Source organism: Artemia sp. Qi Xiang Cuo, chromosome 9 (assembly GCF_049724085.1).
Source record: "Artemia sp. Qi Xiang Cuo chromosome 9, ASM4972408v1, whole genome shotgun sequence".
In the NCBI taxonomy this organism is placed as follows: domain Eukaryota; kingdom Metazoa; phylum Arthropoda; class Branchiopoda; order Anostraca; family Artemiidae; genus Artemia; species Artemia sp. Qi Xiang Cuo.
In genome coordinates this window covers 28,176,685-28,195,504 of record NC_142802.1, presented here as the reverse complement: position 1 = coordinate 28,195,504, position 18,820 = coordinate 28,176,685, and the positions used below count along the sequence as shown (strand labels likewise).

The window sequence follows — 18,820 nt, the reverse complement described above, 5'->3', positions numbered from 1 at the left end:
TTCAATTCATTCTTTAGACTCTCTCTCTACTAAGGGCTGAAACACACATATATATATGATTTTAATCCGCATCTTTGAATTTAATTTAGGTCATCTAATGAGGCCAGTTAGGTCATCTGACATTACCATGTATAATATGGGGAAGGGAATCGCTGTACGGGAATGCAGCATATGGGGAAGGGAATGCAGAAACGCTGTACACTTTAATAAATCTAAGCGGGGAAAAGTAAAAGTAGAAAAGCCCATAAACAGCCTGATTCCATGGATTCCATGATTAAGAAGAAGTCGACCATTTTTTAGGTAGAAGCAGGTTAAAATTGAGTGTACTATTTCAAATAAGGCTCTGAAGAGGTAATCATAAACGGGAACATAGCTAGCGGTTTTGGACGTCTCGTGTAAGAAGTTTCTTCCTTTTTGAGTAAGAAACTCAAATAGTGGTTAGATGCAGGGTTTCCACCTATAGCATGATAGTGCTGTTTTTGCACTATTTCATTATGTGTAGCACTGTATCACGTGCTCAGGGTTGCAATCTATATCACGAAAGTACTATTGTAGCTCTATTACAGCCAATTTTTTACTCTAGCACAGAAAATTGCTGTGTAGCACGCAATTTTGGGCAATCGTAGCACTTTGGGAACTGAACGTGATGACAACCCTGGTTAGATGTGCCCATGATTTGACTGATAACTAAGACAAAGAAACAGCGTTCGTTTCTATCTTTATTATCGTTCGTCTGTAAGAGGCTTTACGTTTTTATTTAACAACGAGTTTATTACCAAAACCGTATAATGTCCTCATTCTGGACACTGTTTCAGAGGGGTGAGGGGAATCCGCAATTGATGACAAACCTTGAAATGTTCCAGACTATCACCTATCCCATAAAATACCACAATCCTCTTCTTAGGGTTTGAGAACTAAATTTTCCATACGCAAAATTCGTGGCCACCTCTGAGGGACGTAACCTTTGTCCCTCGGCAGTGGCCATGAATTAAGTGGCCGTGAAAAACCCGGCATAAGGCTAAAAATTCTACTCGAAGAAGAGGAAAGCCTAAATGTCAATAAGTCAACAGCAAACAAGAAGCCCGAGAAGGGTATGACAATCTTGTAAATAATCGTCTTTTTTAATGTTGTAATCAAATGTACAAAAAAATTGTTTAGGAAAATGCAAAAATAGAGAATTTTTCTTATAAAATTCCAGGAACTGTAAAATTAGATTTTTTTTTATTAAAGGCTGTGAAAGTCTTGGTCCAAGTGAGACATTTTCTGAAAGCATTGTAGACTGTAGCATCTTATTTTTTAAAACGTGAAACATTTTGATCCCGCGTCTAAAGACTCTGAGCCGTGTCTTTACAGCCTAGTTCAGTTGCTACTCGGCAAAAAAAAAAGGTTTTCCATAGGCATAACGTAATGTGTACATCAGAATCGCGCATGTGTGTGGTTGTGTGGTTTTAATCTGTTTCACATTTATTTAACGGAGAGATTATTTGAAAAAAACTACGTTTTCTAAAGAGTTAAAGAGGCTGAGTCACAAGTTCGAACCTTAAAACGTTCAGTGATTAGGAGGTACAATTGGGGGGCTGCCGCCCCCCAAACCTCCGCTTCCGTATATAAAAGGGACTATGCCCTCCTCAACACCTCGCTCTTTACGCTAAAGTTTGACTTTCTCACAACTCTTTTTTTTAAAAAATAAAAACTTTCGCGTAAAGAGCGAGGCATTGAGGGGGGCACAGCCCCTTTTATATACGGAAGCGGAGGTTTGGGGGGGGGCAGCCCCCCAACAGTACCTCCTAATCCCAGTACGGTTTAAGGTTTGAACTTGTGACTCAGCCTCTTTAACTCTTTAGAAAACGTATTTTTTTTAAAATAATTTCTGCACGTTTTTGTACAGTTTATTACTTATTATTGCTTGACTAACTGTTAGCTGATCGTGTCAGGAGTTAAAGTTGGGGGGCTGCCGCCCCCCAAACTCCCCGCTCTTGAAGATACTTGTATTAAGGCTTTTAATTCCTGACTAATCAAATCAAATGCACAGACAGATTTTCTTTTTTCAACTTTTCTTCGAGCATGCGGTTGTACGACATGTTATCAAAGCAGTGGAACTTACCTGTAACCTGAAGGCCGCCTGTGATATTCTTCTGGAGACGCCTGTTGAGCCCAAGGATTTAATAGATTGGATTTAAAAAAGAAACTCAGTTTCTTTTTAAACTTTAAATTCAATATATAAAAAAAAATTTCTCTGACGGGGAATCGAACTCGGGTCTTCCGCCTGATAGTCAGGAATAGCGACCACTGTACCACAAAGACACGTTACATTATTTTTATTCTGTGTGATGTATTTGTGACGCAAGCAAATCCCCACAAAACTTGATATTTGGTTTTTGGAACAGGGAAGGAGTGATCAAATTGAGCTGAAATTTTGAGGATAAGCTCCCAGGCCACAGGAAAGCTTATCCTAAAAATTTTAGCCCTATCAGACAACGTTAAAGGGGGGTTGTGGTGGGAAAAATTAACATGGGCTCTTATAGGAAAACGAGGTTTTTCGTAATTGTCAACTCGAGGGATAATTTTTTCGGTCTGAAACTATAAAAAGGTCCTTCTGGGTTAAAGACCGGTTCGAATGAGTCCTCATTCACCCGGATCCGTTGCCAACTGTGGCATGTAGGTGTGGCTGATAAAAAAAAGAGACATTAACATTAAGTGGCTATATTTGGTTTTTGGGAAACAAGGAAGGAGTGATCGGATTGAGCTTAAATTTCGAGGATAAGCTCCCAGCCCCTAGGAAAGCTTAACCTATAAATTTCAGCCCAATCGTACAACGTTAAAGGGGGGCTGTGGTCGGAGGGTCGAAACTTCCGGCCCACATTTACCCATGAAGATAAAGTCGGAGGGGAGTAAAATTTTGCACGTTTCTTAGTTGGAGCTTGGGATACAAAATGCGATCACCGCTGTCTCTCTGCGGAAATCGCTTAACATTGTGGTGGGTCGCCTCTTTATAGAGGCATAAGTGTGCCTCCTTGATTCTTCTCTACTGTGTCTGAAAGCAAACTGCATTAATGGAAATACACGTGACGAGGCCAGGCTTTGCGCGTAGGCCCGGGACTAGGAGCGCAAATGCCGAAGGGCACAACAGAAATATCGAGAGATTTTTTTTCATTAGCAAAAACTGGACTGATGTGATTTATCGTCGAAGTGCCAGGTGCATTTTGCTGCTTCGCTGCCTATTCACAGAAAAGTGATTTTAAACAACACAGGAATTCCATAGCCACTTACAAACTGTCAGATGTCTCCCAAGAATGGCGGCTGAGAGCTTGGTCTCACCTCTCTCTTGCATTACTTTTGGCTCATCACTCATCAATCGCCTTCCGTTCGGGGCTTCCACTATCTCCGAATTTTCGGGAATTTCCTTGTAAATCGCTTGGGCCAAGGGGTGCCAAAGACGCTTGGGCCTTGGTGCACCAAAGACTTAAATCTGGCCCTGCACGATACAGGCAATAGGGTAGTGGCTCTTGGTACACAAGGAAAAGAAAGTTAAAATTTGTAGGATTGTATTTGATAACATATTAAATAATAAAAAAAAACAGTTAAACTCGCATAATATAAACCCCCACAGTAAAAAAAAAATCGTGTTGGGTCTCTTTGAGGCTTAGGTTTCGGGAAGTTCCCCGTCCCAATGGCTCTAAGAATGACGTCTGTGGATGTCAAGAAGGCATAACCTCAATCCTCAAAGCGCAACTAAATATTCATAAATTGTTGACATTTAGCTGTTTCATTAGGTGTTCTTGCTGATGCAATTTATTTTGTCACCATACATTTAATAAAAAAAAATATGTTGGCGTATGCAAATTTTATTAAATAGATTCAGTCTGATTATGAAAGGTTTTTGTCAAAAATGTGTGATAGTTTCAAGTCTTACAGCGTATCCGATCAAACAGTTCGTGGTAATGAACTAAAAGTAAGGAGCGACCCGGCTCAATAGCAACCAAAACTCTAAAAAACAGAATTTTAATATATCGTGAAAGGGCTCATTCGAAAGGAAATTAAAAGTTGTAGTGCCCTTTTTAAGTGATCAAAAGATTGGAGGGCAACTAGGCACCCTCCCCGCCCCTTTTTCCCAAACTCGCCTGATCAAAATTTTGAGATGGTCGTTTTGTTCATCATAGTAGAAAGGCCTAATAAATATCCCTTTGGATATAACATGCCCCCCCCCAGAGCCCCCGGGGGAAAGGTCTTTAAGTTATAAGATTTGCCCATTGTTTACGCATAGTATTTGTTATTGGAAAGTATGCACACATTTTTGGACGGGGCGGGGGCAAATTTTCTGATAAGGTTTCTTTCACGGGGAATTTTCTATGGGAAGGGAAGTTTTCTAGAGATGAACGTGTCAGGGGCAATTATACACTGGGGGAATTTGCGATATGTCTTTTTATGTCTCTTGCTTTCTCTTTTCCGTCTCAGTTTTACTCGTAATGTTATTAAGGGTAATTGTCCTGGGTAAATTTTCACCGGGAATTGAATTTTCTAGAGGATATTTCCGTGGGGAGAGTATTTCTCCGTGGAGGTGGGGCCAGATTTTCTGGTTTTATTTAAAAACGCTCAGAAATTTTAAAAAACAAGTTTTTTTAACTGAAAGTAAGGAGCAACATTAAAACTTAAAACGAACAGAAATTAGTGCGTATATGAAGGGGATTGCCTCCTCCTCAACACCTCGCTCTTTACGCTAAAGTTTGGATTTTGTGCCAATTCCTTCAGAACGACTCCTAAGACACTATGTTTGTTTAATTAGAACAAAAAGAAGCTTTTTAAAAAATGCTAAAAAAAAAACTTTAGCGTGAATAGCGAGGTGTTGAGGAGGAGGCAACCCTCTTCATGTACGTAATAATTTCTGTTCGTTCTAAGTTTTAATGTTGCTCCTTACTTTCAGTTGAAAAAACTTGTTTTTTTTATTGAATAACTATCAATGGCGAAGGTACCCTTCTATATGCTTCAAATGGCAGGAAAAGCCAAACTATGGCATATGCGTGGTGTTAATGACAAATGAACCAATTCTGGAATCAATGCTTCCTCGCTTACCTTCCCACAAAAGCATAATGAGAGTTTTTAGAACCGTGTTGTTACGGTTTATGCCACACTACATCGTTTGCCGTTTCTCTGCAAACACAAATTGTTTTCATAGTCATACTTTGCGCGTGTCGCATCCCCTTGTTAAAAAGACTGTAATCCGAAAAGAGCTATTTGGAACGCAGCAGGCTTCAGGTTGACAAAAAAGCGGCTTATAGAAGAAGGATCAAAAAAGCAGCTGGAAATGAATAGGACTATGTTTAGAGGGAAAATAATTGAACGAAAGCATCTGTCTTTTAGATTTTTGATATCGGATCGTTAAGAAATATGACAATTACTTACTAGGTCCTAACCCTCTTAGGCAGATGCTAGAATTGCACGAAGGTGCAAATAGCTTGTACGGTCTGTTGAATGAAAACTTTCCATGCCATAATTTGTAATATATCGAGAAGTCAAACTGTGGTCGAGGTCAAGAAGTGGTCGAGTGTCCGTAATCTAGGTTGTGCAGTCACGTTCAAAATTAATCAGGCTCAAATCGTGGGTTTGGAGTTGAATGCACCTTATCTGATAATTAGCCCCGCTGTATTGATTATCTCGTCTGTAACTTCACTAGAACTTTCTTTTTTATTTTTATTCTAATTGGTATAAAAAGGCTAAATACTATTTCCCATGCAATCAATTAACTTCAAATCTGAAAAGGCTAAACTTATTCTTTGGAGGGAATATGTTTTGATTTTGGAAGGATATGGTGTAAATTTGGGATAAAATTAGATGCACTAGGATATATTTATTTAAGAGGACAAGAGTTTAGGAATTTTCTGAGGGGCAGCAAGTGTTGGGGAAAGTTTTGCTTGTAAACTTTTGAACAGGAAACAGTCGTTGAACAGGAAACATGAAACCTAATTTTAATGCAATAAAGGTTGTGGGTCAATTTTATCTCTGAAATTTATATAGGATTCTAGAAGCTTAGGTGGGACACGGGTTTAATGATGCTCTGTCCCTTAGAAATGGGAATCAGAATATCTAGGTTTGTAATACCAGAAAGTAGAACTCGGACAAATTTAATATAGTAGAACGTGTTTCTAAAAACTTCAGAAATGATTATATATACAGATTTCTCAAGTGTTACAAGGAGTTCCTCTCGTACAGTATTTCTGTAAAGTTCTTCTCCTGTGTTTGTTTTCAAACCATATATATATATATATATAGACATAATGTAGAATAAATGAATAGTTTATAGTAAAGATACTCTTCTTCCATCGCCTCCAACGTAAACCCTTAGCTCTGAAAGATACGGCTACAAGCTTACCAGTACATGCATACCAATATTAGGTGACTATCAATGTAAACCCAGACATCACCAGAAAGGTGTAGTAGAAAGGTTTACATTCTGAGGGGTTCCCTACTCGACACCACCTGTACATTTTGGAACGCCAAGTGTAGCACGCAGTTGTACCACGCGTGGTACGATTCCACCACGCTAGGCACATTTCCTAAACACTTGCTGCACCTTTTCTACGCTTGGAGGGCGACACCAGGTGTGCATGGTTTCTGAAAGCTGAAGACTCGTCAGGTTTTGCTGTTCCGCTACCCAAGAGCGGATCCAGGATTTTTTTTCGGGGGGGGGGGTACTAATTTTTGACTCAGTTTTCGATTAATTTTACTGATTTTTACCTAGGTTTTACTAATTTTTGACTTATTTTTGACTCGGTCAAAAATTTCGGGGGGGGGGGTTTAAACCCGGTAACCCCCCCCCTGGATACGGCCTTGCCGCTACCCTTCTATACGGAATTACCCAACTAGAAGTGACTAAACCCTATAATGCAGGATCAGCTCAGTCTAAAAGATTCAATAGAAAAAATATGACAGAGTCCAATCGGTAATACTGACTAAGGAAACATGGATATTTTTCTTTAGTTTTGTTTCCTCGACCAATTCAGCTAGAACGGATGGTTTCAAGTTCTTAGAAAAAGACTCGCTTGATCGGAAATTAAAAATTCTAGTGCCCTTTTCAAAGAAGGATAATAAAGTTCTATTTTATAAGGAATTTTAATTCATCATGAAGTAATTCATAAAAGTGAAAATGAAATCATAAAAATAAGTCAAAGCTAAAAAGAACAGGAATTACTCTTTAGTATGAAACGCCAAGCAAACAGAAATTAATTTGAAAAACCCAGTTAAATTTAAAAAGAACAGAAACTACCAAGAATAACAGTGGAGCTACTAACCCATCAAACAATTTAAGGCTAAAGAACCATTCGTATTATAAATAAAATATATATTGAACAGTTTTCTTTTCATTGTGACATAAAAAATTGGATACTGCTAAGGCTGCCAGGATGTTTTTTTACATTTCAGTATGTTTAGTTTAGTTTTAGCATGTTTAGTTTATTTCAGTATGTTTTAGCATGTTTAGTATCAGTTTAGTTTCACTAAATAATGTACAATAGATCTTCTTAATATTCTCTTCCCTTGAAATATATTCCTTTCAAATGCATACAGAATCAATTGACAAGTCATTTATTGATTCGCCTATTCACAAAGCTGCTGCAACAAACTAGACACATTGCTTTAAGAATTATGAATTGACTTTTTAAAAATTCTAGGGGGGCGGCCCCCTAGATACAGCCTTGAGCTCTATGCTTTTGAATTAAATGGAATCAAAAGAAAATATATAGACAAGAAATGTCCTTTTGAATCAGTGAAACAAAATTGAAAGTCGCAAATGTAGTTGTAAGAACTTGTTCTTAGAAATTATCTGTCGAAACATATAACGTTGTTCAAAATATATATCGGTTTGCAGTAAATTTATGTTCGTATATAGTTCAGCCTGATTATTCAGTTTTATTTTTGCCTGTAACCGGGGGGGGGGGGGGGGTAGGGGGTTTGACCCCCCCCCCCCCACCATCGAAATGTTTGTCTAACTCTTAAAAAAGTAACAAAAATTAATATAAACAAATTTTGATACTTTTTTTTTTTTTTTTACCCCCCCCCCCCAAAAAAAAAAAAATCCTGGGTATGGAACTGATCTCTAATCTCTTATAAGGCTTTTATATTTTTATTGATCCAGATAATTCTTATCGTGCAATTACGAAATTTGCCATTTTTACGCAAAGCAGGCTGACTCCTGTAAGAAAGACTCTTAAATTTAATTGAATGCCATTTTTCTACGCTTATTTGTTCTGCTTGAATTCACTCAATAGCGAAACATTTGTAGTTTCCATGATTTTCCTGGAACAAGTTACATATATGAATTTAGAGGGACACGGGACGTTCGAATTCCTTTTTATAAGGCAGATGTTTGGCCACCTTAATAAATTCAGAGGCTTTGAATAAGCCAGGCAAAACTATTCGCTCAAACAAGATGGGCATGGCTGAATAGCAGCAGGACTGTAACTGTCAGATGTGATGGGCAGATGTTGGGTCTATTCAACAGTTTGAAAACCACATCTTGAGCCTTGAAAAGACCAAGTACGTGCTCGGATTTTGAAACGGAAATGAAAATAAATTAACACTTTTATCAACCTCCAAATAATAACAATTTGAATAATAAAAAAGGTAAAGTGTTTTTGAAGAACAGATTCTTTTTTAAAACTTGTCATAGTATTTGGAAACCTTTTAGGCCAAAAGCAAAGATTTCTTTTGAACTCTACACGAGGAGCATCGTTTAAAGGTGGGTTTTCCGTCTGTGCTCTGGTAGTGGCAAGGAAGCTTGAGAAAAGTTTTTTTTTAGCTAAATGCGGAAAGGTTTGTTTTCTATAAAAACATATGTATATATATATATATATATATATATATATATATATATATATATATATATATATATATATATATATATATATATATATATATATATATATATATATATATATATATATATATATATATATATATATATATATATATATATATATATATATATATATATATATATATATATATATATATATATATATATATATATATATATATATATATATATATATATATATATATATATATATATATATATATATATATATATATATATATATATATATATATATATATATATATATATATATATATATATATATATATATATATATATATATATATATATATATATATATATATATACGGTTACACTTTTTTCGAAAACGGCTCAGTATTTTTTTTTTTTTTTCTGAAAATTGTCACACTAACAGTTTCTGGCCTGAAAAATGATCCAGATAGGCTTAGACTCTGGGAGAATTTGTTCAGAACCTAAACTTGGAAGAACGTTTATCGTAGGAATGACGTCGCATTTATCTATGCATTTAAAGAGTGACCTACATCATATCTTTCGCAAGGGTAGTCGTATCGTTTTTTGGCAGCTATGACGCATACGAAATTATACAAGAAGACGATTTTTAAAGTACTTTATTTTCACTCACCATGACCTCAGACATTTCTTCCATGCCTTTTGCTTTAGCTCTTCGGATTAATTCGTCATCTTTTATAAATTTTACATGACGTCATAGATACCCAAAATTTTTTGATGCGATCACCCCTGAAAAATAGCGACTTTTCTGGAAGTTCTGACCTATCTAGATTGTTTTTTTTTTGTCAGGCCAGAAAATGTTAGTGTGGCAATTTTCAGAAAACGTTATCAAGCCATTGTCGAGAAAAAAAAACATACGTATGTAATTACTTCTACTCTCATAATAGATAGTAAAAAGATTTACCAATCTGCGCGAAAACCAAGCGTTCCACCCTCTTTGCCAAAAACTGGTCATGTTCTTTTTCGCAAATATGATACGACTTTGACCGCTACAAATACACATAAATAACGGTGTCTTAAAAACAATTTGTTTTAGGAAGTTATGATGCTCATGTGTTTCAGTTTTTTATAGAAAACTTAAGAAAGGTTTCCAATTAGCTTGGTCAGGAACATAAGAATTACTCTGATCGCACGTCCATGTCCATAGGCTCCTACCACAGAACAGTATTTCAATTGTAACCATAGCTTTAAATAGTAGTTCTTGTTGTTTCTAATCTTTAACTCTAACCTACTGTTGCCTACTATAGCATATTACTGCCAATTCCTTTCAGTTGTGATCGAGACCAATACATACAATACTCTTTCACTAAACCTTGCTCAAATTCTTTTACCGGGCTAATTAGCATAACTGTTATGGTGACACGGTCTTTGTGCATCCAGAGGACTTGTCCCGCCCGCCTAAGTTCCTTTTTCATGGTGCACAGAGTAGACTCGCACTATATCGCTCTTAGAGTTATGTGTGGAGCTTCGTGTTGAAGCTTAATGGGTAAAATTTTCATAGTCTTTTAATAATTTGTCTGAGTAAATACTGCTGCAAATTTTGATCGTTATATGAGTTCAGCTGACGCACTATTTTTATCTACTTCTTACTTAATGATTTTACTGAAAGCTCAGATCCGACGCAACAATAAAGGATTAGGAGCAGTAAAATCATTGAATAGTCTGCAGTAAATAAAAGACCTTTTTAAGGCTCTAAATAGTCTTTTACCGGCCAAAAAATAACTAAACTTTATCAAATAGTTTTTATTCTTTAAAAATTTGAAGAAAGCTCAGTTTCCAGTAATGAGCAAGTTTTTCCAAAAATCTACAGATACAGGAAAATTTAATGAGCCAATTTATTTGAAACAGTTTTTCAGATATATTTTGCATATTTATATTATAGAGCCTAGTTAGTACTATGCATCTATCCCTAACTTTTCACAATCATATTGCTTCAGCTACTCATTGCTATTGTTAGCTCAACGTCACTTTGAATTCTCTCTGAATATTTCAACTTCACAAGAACCAAGATCCAGCTTTGAAATTTCTTGAATGAGCTAAATCATAAACTAATTTTAATTTCCCATTGAAATTTTCTATCTTCTTCTGTTATGCACGAAATGGGCTTTTCAGTTGGGACTATTTAGCCCTCATCCTTTTCTCTCTTTATATGAGATATTTTGGACTATTACGGGTGGCCACTAGTTGTCTGTCTTGAAATAGCTTGGTTGTAATTGTCTTGCAGTAGCTCTTTTGATTCCAGGAACTTGATAATCAAGGTACATATTTTAAGTTCAGTACTCTTTGTGCAGGTTAGGTCAGCCAGGTTATTGACTGATAGTGGAATTTTGTAGTCTCGAAGTAACATTTGAAGTACTTTGAAGAATATACTATGCAGACGTCAACACATCTCATTCAAATTGGCAATGGTCAATTGTTTCGTTTCCTATATTGTAATGTATGCAAAATGGGAGGAGGGGGTTATACCAGTAAAATTAGAGATTTGATTGGAGAAAACCTGCAGGCTTAGTCTATTCGAGCCTGAACGTATTATATGGTAGATTTTCAGGGGCGAATCTACAGCATTTTCATTGGGGGGGGGGCAACAGGGGCCCATATACGTCTATTCAAGGAGCATGGGCTATATAATAATTTTTTATTCACATTATTGGAGGGGCAACTGCCCCCCCTTCCTCTGCCAAACGATGCCCCTGTAGATTTTGGAGTGGTACTTATTCGAGAAAGGAGATAAATTTGGTTCATTATTTGTGACATGGGCCTCTGATAATCCCCATCAGATATATCTCTGAGTGGCATAGGTCTTCGACATGGCTGGTCAATATTTAGAAAATTTGTAGCAATTTCATCAGCATGATAATTACCCATAAAACCTGAGTGGCTTAGAATCTTTTGGAAATTTTTTAATCATGCCTCTTGAGGCAAGTGCATTTGTTAGTGCAAGACAATGGAAAGTACCTATGTCTATCTTATAATGAGAGGCCCTGTTAGAGATTGAACTATAGACTTGACATGGAGTTGGAATATATCATAATATTGTGCACATTAGAAATTGATTGTTATTTATTCATAACATTTTCCGACGCCTTAAAAATGGCATTTAACTCTGCTGATATGATAGAAAAGAATTTCATATAGTTTCCCACCTATTCAAATATTTAGGGATGGAAGATAAAATCCACATGAAACCTTTTCATTCATTTTTGACACATCAACAAAAATTTGAAAAAAACTCTTTATACGTAATTTCATTAAGTTCGGCAATTTTTTTCTGGATGTAATGGATGCGAGTAAGTTCTTTTGTCCATTATGAGAAATTAGTATTTATTATAGGAACGGTCCAAGTCCTTGGGGGGGGGGGTGCAGAAATGTGAAGGCAAAAGACCTTGTTGGCACTGGAAAATTCTTTTGGATATTTTCAAATTCATATGTAATGTCCCTAAACTTGGATGCATTTTTTAACCAATTATGCAGGAAGTGCTAGCTGCTTGCTTCAATTTTTGATAAATAATTAATTAGGAGGAACTTTCTTCTTCATTTATTGTTAATAATCCACTCTCTTTATGCAATAATTGTGGATTATCTGCGACCAAATATAAAATACATCATGTAATTTGCTAGATGTTTTTAAGAGAAAATGTCTACGGATCGTTTTGGGTACCAGACTGACTGACTGTATATCAAACAGTAATCAATACCAAAAATGTGCTTTCTGGGGCTATAATGGGAGAAAGGTTGAGATTGCTAAGACAAGTTCTGCGGATGAAGGATGACAGATTGCCCTAGATAGTCCGTGTACGCCAATCGTCAAGGGCCAAACAAAAAGCCGGTCGTCCCTGAATGGGGGGAGGAGGATGTCATAACAAAAGAATTAAGGGAAATAGGAACATCTTGGGAGGATCTAAAGAGGAAGGTTTTAAATAGATTTGGATGGAGGAGGAGCATGTGCAGCTGTGTTTGTCTCAGACGGCTTGGTGCTGCAGTGAGATGTTAGCAAGCAGTAGTAGTAGTAGTGTAGTTTGCAAGAACTGTTTTACGCCTGTGGTGGAATTGACTGATAGTGGAATTGGTAGTTGTCATGGGTAAAAAATGTTTTTGAGAAAATTTCTCAATCTGGAATAGTGAATTTTGCCACTTTCATTGTGCAATCTCAAAGGTGTTGACAACTGCCCATAACACTAGGTCATCAACATGTTGTATATTGGTTTTGGGCTTGTCCGTGTCCCAGAAAAATAAACAGAATAGTAGACTGCTTAGTACTGCCCCCCCCCCCCCCCTACCTGTGAAAGGCCTTTGGTTAATGGTATTTTGGGAGAAAAAGCTGAACCAACATAAATAATAAAGTATCTATTCAATGAAGGACTTGACGTAGGATAGTAAATTTGAGAGTCATTCTAAGACTTGAAAGTTTGGCGATTAGGATCTGGTGGCCTCATCTATTCCGTCTTTAAGTTTGGCTTAATTTCGCACCAGGATGGCAATTTGTAATTTGGCTCATTAATGTGGATGCGATGGAGATTCTATTTTGTTGTTAGCGACGCCATCAAAAGCTTAAGATTCAAAATATTGTGGGCATGAAAAATTTAAATTTCGATTCTTGGATTTTCCTGATGAAGAATAAACGACTGTGCAAGAACAGATTTTTCATAATAATGTCAGGATCTTAATTGTAAGTATGGGTTTTGATTGAAAATTGTAGGTTATTCGTATTTTTCTGACTAGGCTATAAAAGTTAGGCCCTACTTTTATAGCTGATCTAAGTGAATCAACAATATAGAGGAAATTGAGTCATGGGGCATAAATGGTTCTAATTACGGTAAATATCTGATGCAAAAGCATACTAAATTTAAATTCAGGATGTAGTTCTGACTATAGAGGTAGGCTAAGTTTATTTCTTAGCTACCTCAATAGTCTGTTAATATAAACTTTACCCAGATTTCTAAAGTTGCTCCCTTTTGAAATGTTTCTCATTCCCTTCTAATACTGCATATGGTCTTAGGCTATGCACAAGCAATTGCTGATTTGCATTTGGTTTTCAGGCCATGGTGATATCTTGTCACTAGCCAGCTCAAAGCACCAAATATTGCCATTTCATGAAAAAATTGATCAGCCATGTTTTCTATATATCCTTGGGTTATTGTTTTTATTTTGTTAGCCTGTTAACATTTCTTACTGAAAAGCTGCTCTCATGTGCTGTTTCCTGCCCAAGGGTGGTTTCCAGGCATAAGGAGAAAAGGCATGCAGTTAAAATAGAATAAAATCTAGTAATCTAATTAATAGAAAGCCACTAGTGATTGAGAATAGCTTTTCTAAAAGATGCACTATGGATAAAAGAGTAGGTTAGTACCATTTGATTCCTTGTTTTGGGCAATTTAACAGGTATGCCAATTGCATTTGTGAAAGTGGACCCTCCTCATCCCCTGATGGCTCTATGTAGTCCTAAATAATATATTTCTTTGTGGTTTTTCATCTTAAAATCAATAATATAGCCAATAGCTACAATCTTGACTCAATGAAATCAAATTTGTCTGAGTGGCTATGAGAGCATTGTGGATAAAAGACTTTTTGAAATGATTGAAAAATGTAGATGACAAAGGAAGGAAACATGATAATCTGATTAATAGAAATATATGGTATATTGTAGGATAGCCTAAGAATTTCATTATTTTTGTGTTTTCTTTTAGTTTCTTATATATCTTAAGACTATAACCAGGACCATTTAGGGTGGGGGTGCATTGTCACAAATGCAATCATTATATTGCAAGATAGCATAAAATAAGGAACCAAGCCTTCTTTGTTTTACAATGTTTCCTTCAAAAGAGCCACTTTCATTTGGTGATACTAATGGAATTTTCACAAGTCTTAAAACTATTATAGCCAAACAATCTTTTGGAAGGTGTGCACTCAAAGATGCAGTACAGTTTTGTAAAGACAACTCAAAAAAGGATAAAGAAAAGCATAGAGCTCTAGTTATGGAGCTGCAGGACTGGATGTCCAAGGGTGAAAACAATCTTGTCATAAGAGGTGATAAAATAGTCCAAAAAGAACTTGGAGCTGCTAGAGTAATTTATAGCAACATTATAGCAAACATTGACCAACTACCAAACAAAACTAATGAGCTGAAATCTTTGATATATACAATACTTCTTACTGAGGTGTGTCCCAAGAATTCAAGAAACCAGCTTCTAGATTTGCTTGTCAGTTTGCAAGGCTATCATACAACTTGCCATCCAATTATTGCCACCAGGGAACACTGACACTTGTCAAAACCTCTTACACTGTCACCCAAATTAGCTACTCCACTAGATACCCCTATGCTGAAACAATTTCCTTTGATATTTTAGTTACTGAGAATAAATGCCACCCTCCTGTCAGAATTGGCTGTGTATACAGAAGTCCATCTTTGCCATCACCAAAGGAAACAGATAGGAAACTAGCAGAGCTCATCCACAAGATTACAGACAGCCACCATGGGGACCTACTAAGTGCAGGTGACTTCAACCTGCCTAACATAACCTGGAAAGACCTGTTTCCCTACATCTATTCTGGTCCTATGAGCCCAATCTTTGACATTGTTCATGATATCCTTTTCCACAAAATTGTCACCCACCCAACACATTTTAGGGATGGTCAGCAACCAAGCCTTCTTGACTTGGTATTTCTCCAGAGACCAGAAGCTCTTCTGTCAACATCATACATGCCCCAAAATTGGGAAGAGTGGCCATGTTGCCATAGATATAAAAAACATTCCTCAGAACAACAAATTGCTACATCAAGAAGACCTTCATGAATTATGAGAAGATTCAAATTGATCTTGGCAGTATCACATTGGGATGACATCTTATCTGGCTCTCTAGAACAGCAATGGCAGTGCTTCAAAGAATTGCAAATAAATAAAGCAAATCACTTCAAATAAAATTGTCCCCAAACCAAAAACACTTCCAGTAATGACAAGAGAGATTAAGAGGGAAAACAGCAGTTAAAAGCAGATATTACCTTATCTTACATCACCTTAAATTGCAGCTAGGAGCAATCTAAGGATTCCTTTTTGTAGAGCTCTGGAATGATGACTAGTTGTATGCAAGGTTCACTGATGATGAGGTGCTGTTCCATCTTCAGTAGCATCCCAATTGAGTTTACACTCTCTGGAGGACCACACAGCATCTAGCCTTTGTTTAAAAACATCAACAGATTCAGCAGTAACTGTTTCATTAGATAGTTTCTTCCAATTGTTGACACTACAAGTTGAGAAGAATTGAGTACCGACTCTAGATATTGTAGACTGCTTCACTAGTTTTGGGTGATGACCTCTAGTTCTTGAATTGGTACCAACAGTAGGCTAGGGAATAATGCTGGGAGAATATTAGCCATCAATAACTTAAAGGCTAAAATGGCATCCCCTCTATTTTTCCTCTAAACAATTGTAGGGAGATTCAGCTTTGATAGTCTTACAGGGTAGGAAAGCTCTTGCATGGTAGATATCACTTTAGTGGCATGTCTCTGCACATATTCAAGAACTTTTATGTCTTTTTTAAAATATGGAGAGGCAAGAGAGATTCTAACTTCAAGATTAGGATGCACAAGTCCCAAATAAAGAAGACTGATGACTTTAGGGGAACAAGAGGAAATAGTTTGCTTAATGAGTCCCAAGGTCAAACTAGCCCTAGCAGCAGACCTCTTAGCATGAGTGCTGATTTTTAGGTCATTGTCAATATTGACACCAAGATCTTGCTCATTATTTACAGAGGAGAGTGGGTGGCCTAAGAAAAAACAAGAGAGGTAAGGATTCAGTTTGTCAAAGTGAATGATATGGCACATGACAACATTGAATCCATGAGCCAGGCATTCAACAAGAAGCTAGGCCTCAGCCCATTGACCCAGCAGTTGAAGATTATTTTGTAGCAGGGCATGATCTACACAGGACAAAGCTGGCCCAAGAAGCTTCAGGTCATCTGCCAAGACCCAAGACACTTCCCTGAGGAACTCCAATCAGGACATGCATTGAGGAAGAACAAATATAATTACCAGAGTCATCAAATAACTGAATACATTGATTTTGCAAATAAAGAAAATCAAGGATCCAGAGCAAGGGTTTCTCTTCAAGCTTTACTGTGCATAATTTAATTGCAAATCGATTGCGACACACTTTGTCGAAAGTTTTAGAAAAGTCAAGCAGAATCATGTCAGCAGGCACCCCAATATCATGCAACTTGGTGATGCAATCTTGTGATTCAAGGAGATTGGTGTCAACAGATCTTCCAGACTGAAAGCCATGTTGTGAACTGTGTAAAACATTGTTTGCTTCAAGGTGTTTAATAACTGCAGACAAGACCTTAACAACTGCTGATGTCATGCTGATGGGTTGATAATTTTTTAGCAAGATCCTTTCTACCTTTTTTAAAAATAGGAATGATATGTGCAGTTTTCTAGTCCTGAGGTAGTCTAGAAGTATTTAATGATAATTTGACCAGCAGGGAAAAAGGTTGACACGAAACTTTGCAAAATTTATGTAGGATACATGGGTGAATGCCGTCTGGACCAGCAGATTTATTCAGATTGAGGGATATAAGTTCATTTAGAATCAAAGTATCTGTAATCAGAATTGGTTCCATATTATGTGATACATCATATAAAGGAGGTGTAGGATATACAATACTGGAGTTGGACAAAAAACAGAAGAGAAAAATTAGTTGAAAATTTCAACTTTCAGTTCAGGATCAGCAACTGATTTATTATTGTGCAGGATATCTGTGATTGTGCATCTGCTGCTACATTTTTGAGGGGCATAACGCCAGAAAGATTTAGGGTTATCCTTAACTTCCTCAATTAGTTTTTCCTTAAACCTTCTCTTCAACTCTTATATTTGGTTTGTTGTTTGATTACAAAAGGATTTGAAGACCAGGTAATTTTCTGGAGTCTTATTTTTTCTATAGCAATTCCATGCTCTGTGTTTTCTATTGATTAGCTTGCTTACTTTAGTAGTTAAAAAAGGTAAACTTTTTGCCTGTCTTACCTGATAAATTCTGGTGCATGACTTTTCAACATTTATAGTTTTTGTTTTTACATTTGACCAACTTCTCAATATCATCAGTAATAAGCGTTTTCCAGTTGACTTTGGCTAGTTTTTCAGAGATTATTTTGTAGTTTACATACTTTTTTTGCTTAGAGGAAGGTTGTTTGGTATGCAGACATAGCTCTGAAATAACTACTACATGATTGCTATTACCAACAGGTGTGGTTACTACAATCTTAATAAGTAGGTCAGGGCTACTGACTAAAACCAGATCATGCATCTTGGAGACTTGACCTTCCCTTTAACAAGTTGGTTTTGAGATTGTTTGACAGAGGGAATTATCCAAAAGGCCAGACAAAAAAGGAGAATCTCTATTACAAAAACCAGATACATCAATCCATTGGATTTCAAGAAGGTTAAAGTCCTCCATAAGGACAAGATCATAGCTGGCAAATTTGGACATCACATGAGACAATATGGCAGCCAAATTAGGTTCAGAGTCCAAAAGACACAGAACACTGGGGCTTCTATAAACAAAACCCACTACAATTGACATTATATTATTGTGTATTTTAATCCACACAGACTCAATTCCATCAATATTCAGAGAATTGAATTGAACAAGACTAACATTTAGTCCATCTCTTATATAAAGGCACTCCTCTGTGGCAAAGTGAAGAATTCAGATTGGAAAATACTTGGTAACCATTGATTTTGATTTCATCAGGAATTAAGACTGACGAGGTATTTTTTTGGTGAAACTTCTGTAATTGCTGCAATGTCCACTCCTTCAGATTTCATACGAAAGGAAAGTTCAGAAAGCTTATTAGGGAGGATATCAACATTGGAGCTAAGGAACATCATTCCCTGAGAGGTAGGAATCTGAGAGAATGCAGGAAGTAAAGGACTGGTAAGGTTGTTGGATACAGCACTATGAAATGACAAAGAAG

The 18,820-nt window shown here is 36.6% G+C and overlaps 2 protein-coding genes across 2 annotated transcripts in view; one reads left to right on the top strand and one right to left on the bottom strand.

Moving 5' to 3' along the window:
* Positions 1-3,344: 3,344 nt before the first annotated feature.
* Positions 3,345-17,210, bottom strand: LOC148948527 (uncharacterized). Its single transcript, XM_089094958.1, has 2 exons — positions 16,883-17,210; positions 3,345-3,475 (listed from the first exon to the last, which is right to left on the bottom strand). The coding sequence occupies exons 1-2, from the start codon at positions 17,208-17,210 to the stop codon at positions 3,345-3,347; spliced, it is 459 nt and encodes a 152-aa protein (XP_088951084.1).
* Positions 13,417-18,820, top strand: part of LOC148948526 (protein Lilipod-like) — a 63,117-nt gene continuing 57,713 nt past the window's right edge. Inside the window, exon 1 of the mRNA XM_089093965.1 lies at positions 13,417-13,526. The gene's annotated coding sequence lies outside the window, so the exon portion shown is untranslated. The remainder of the gene's footprint in view (positions 13,527-18,820) is intronic.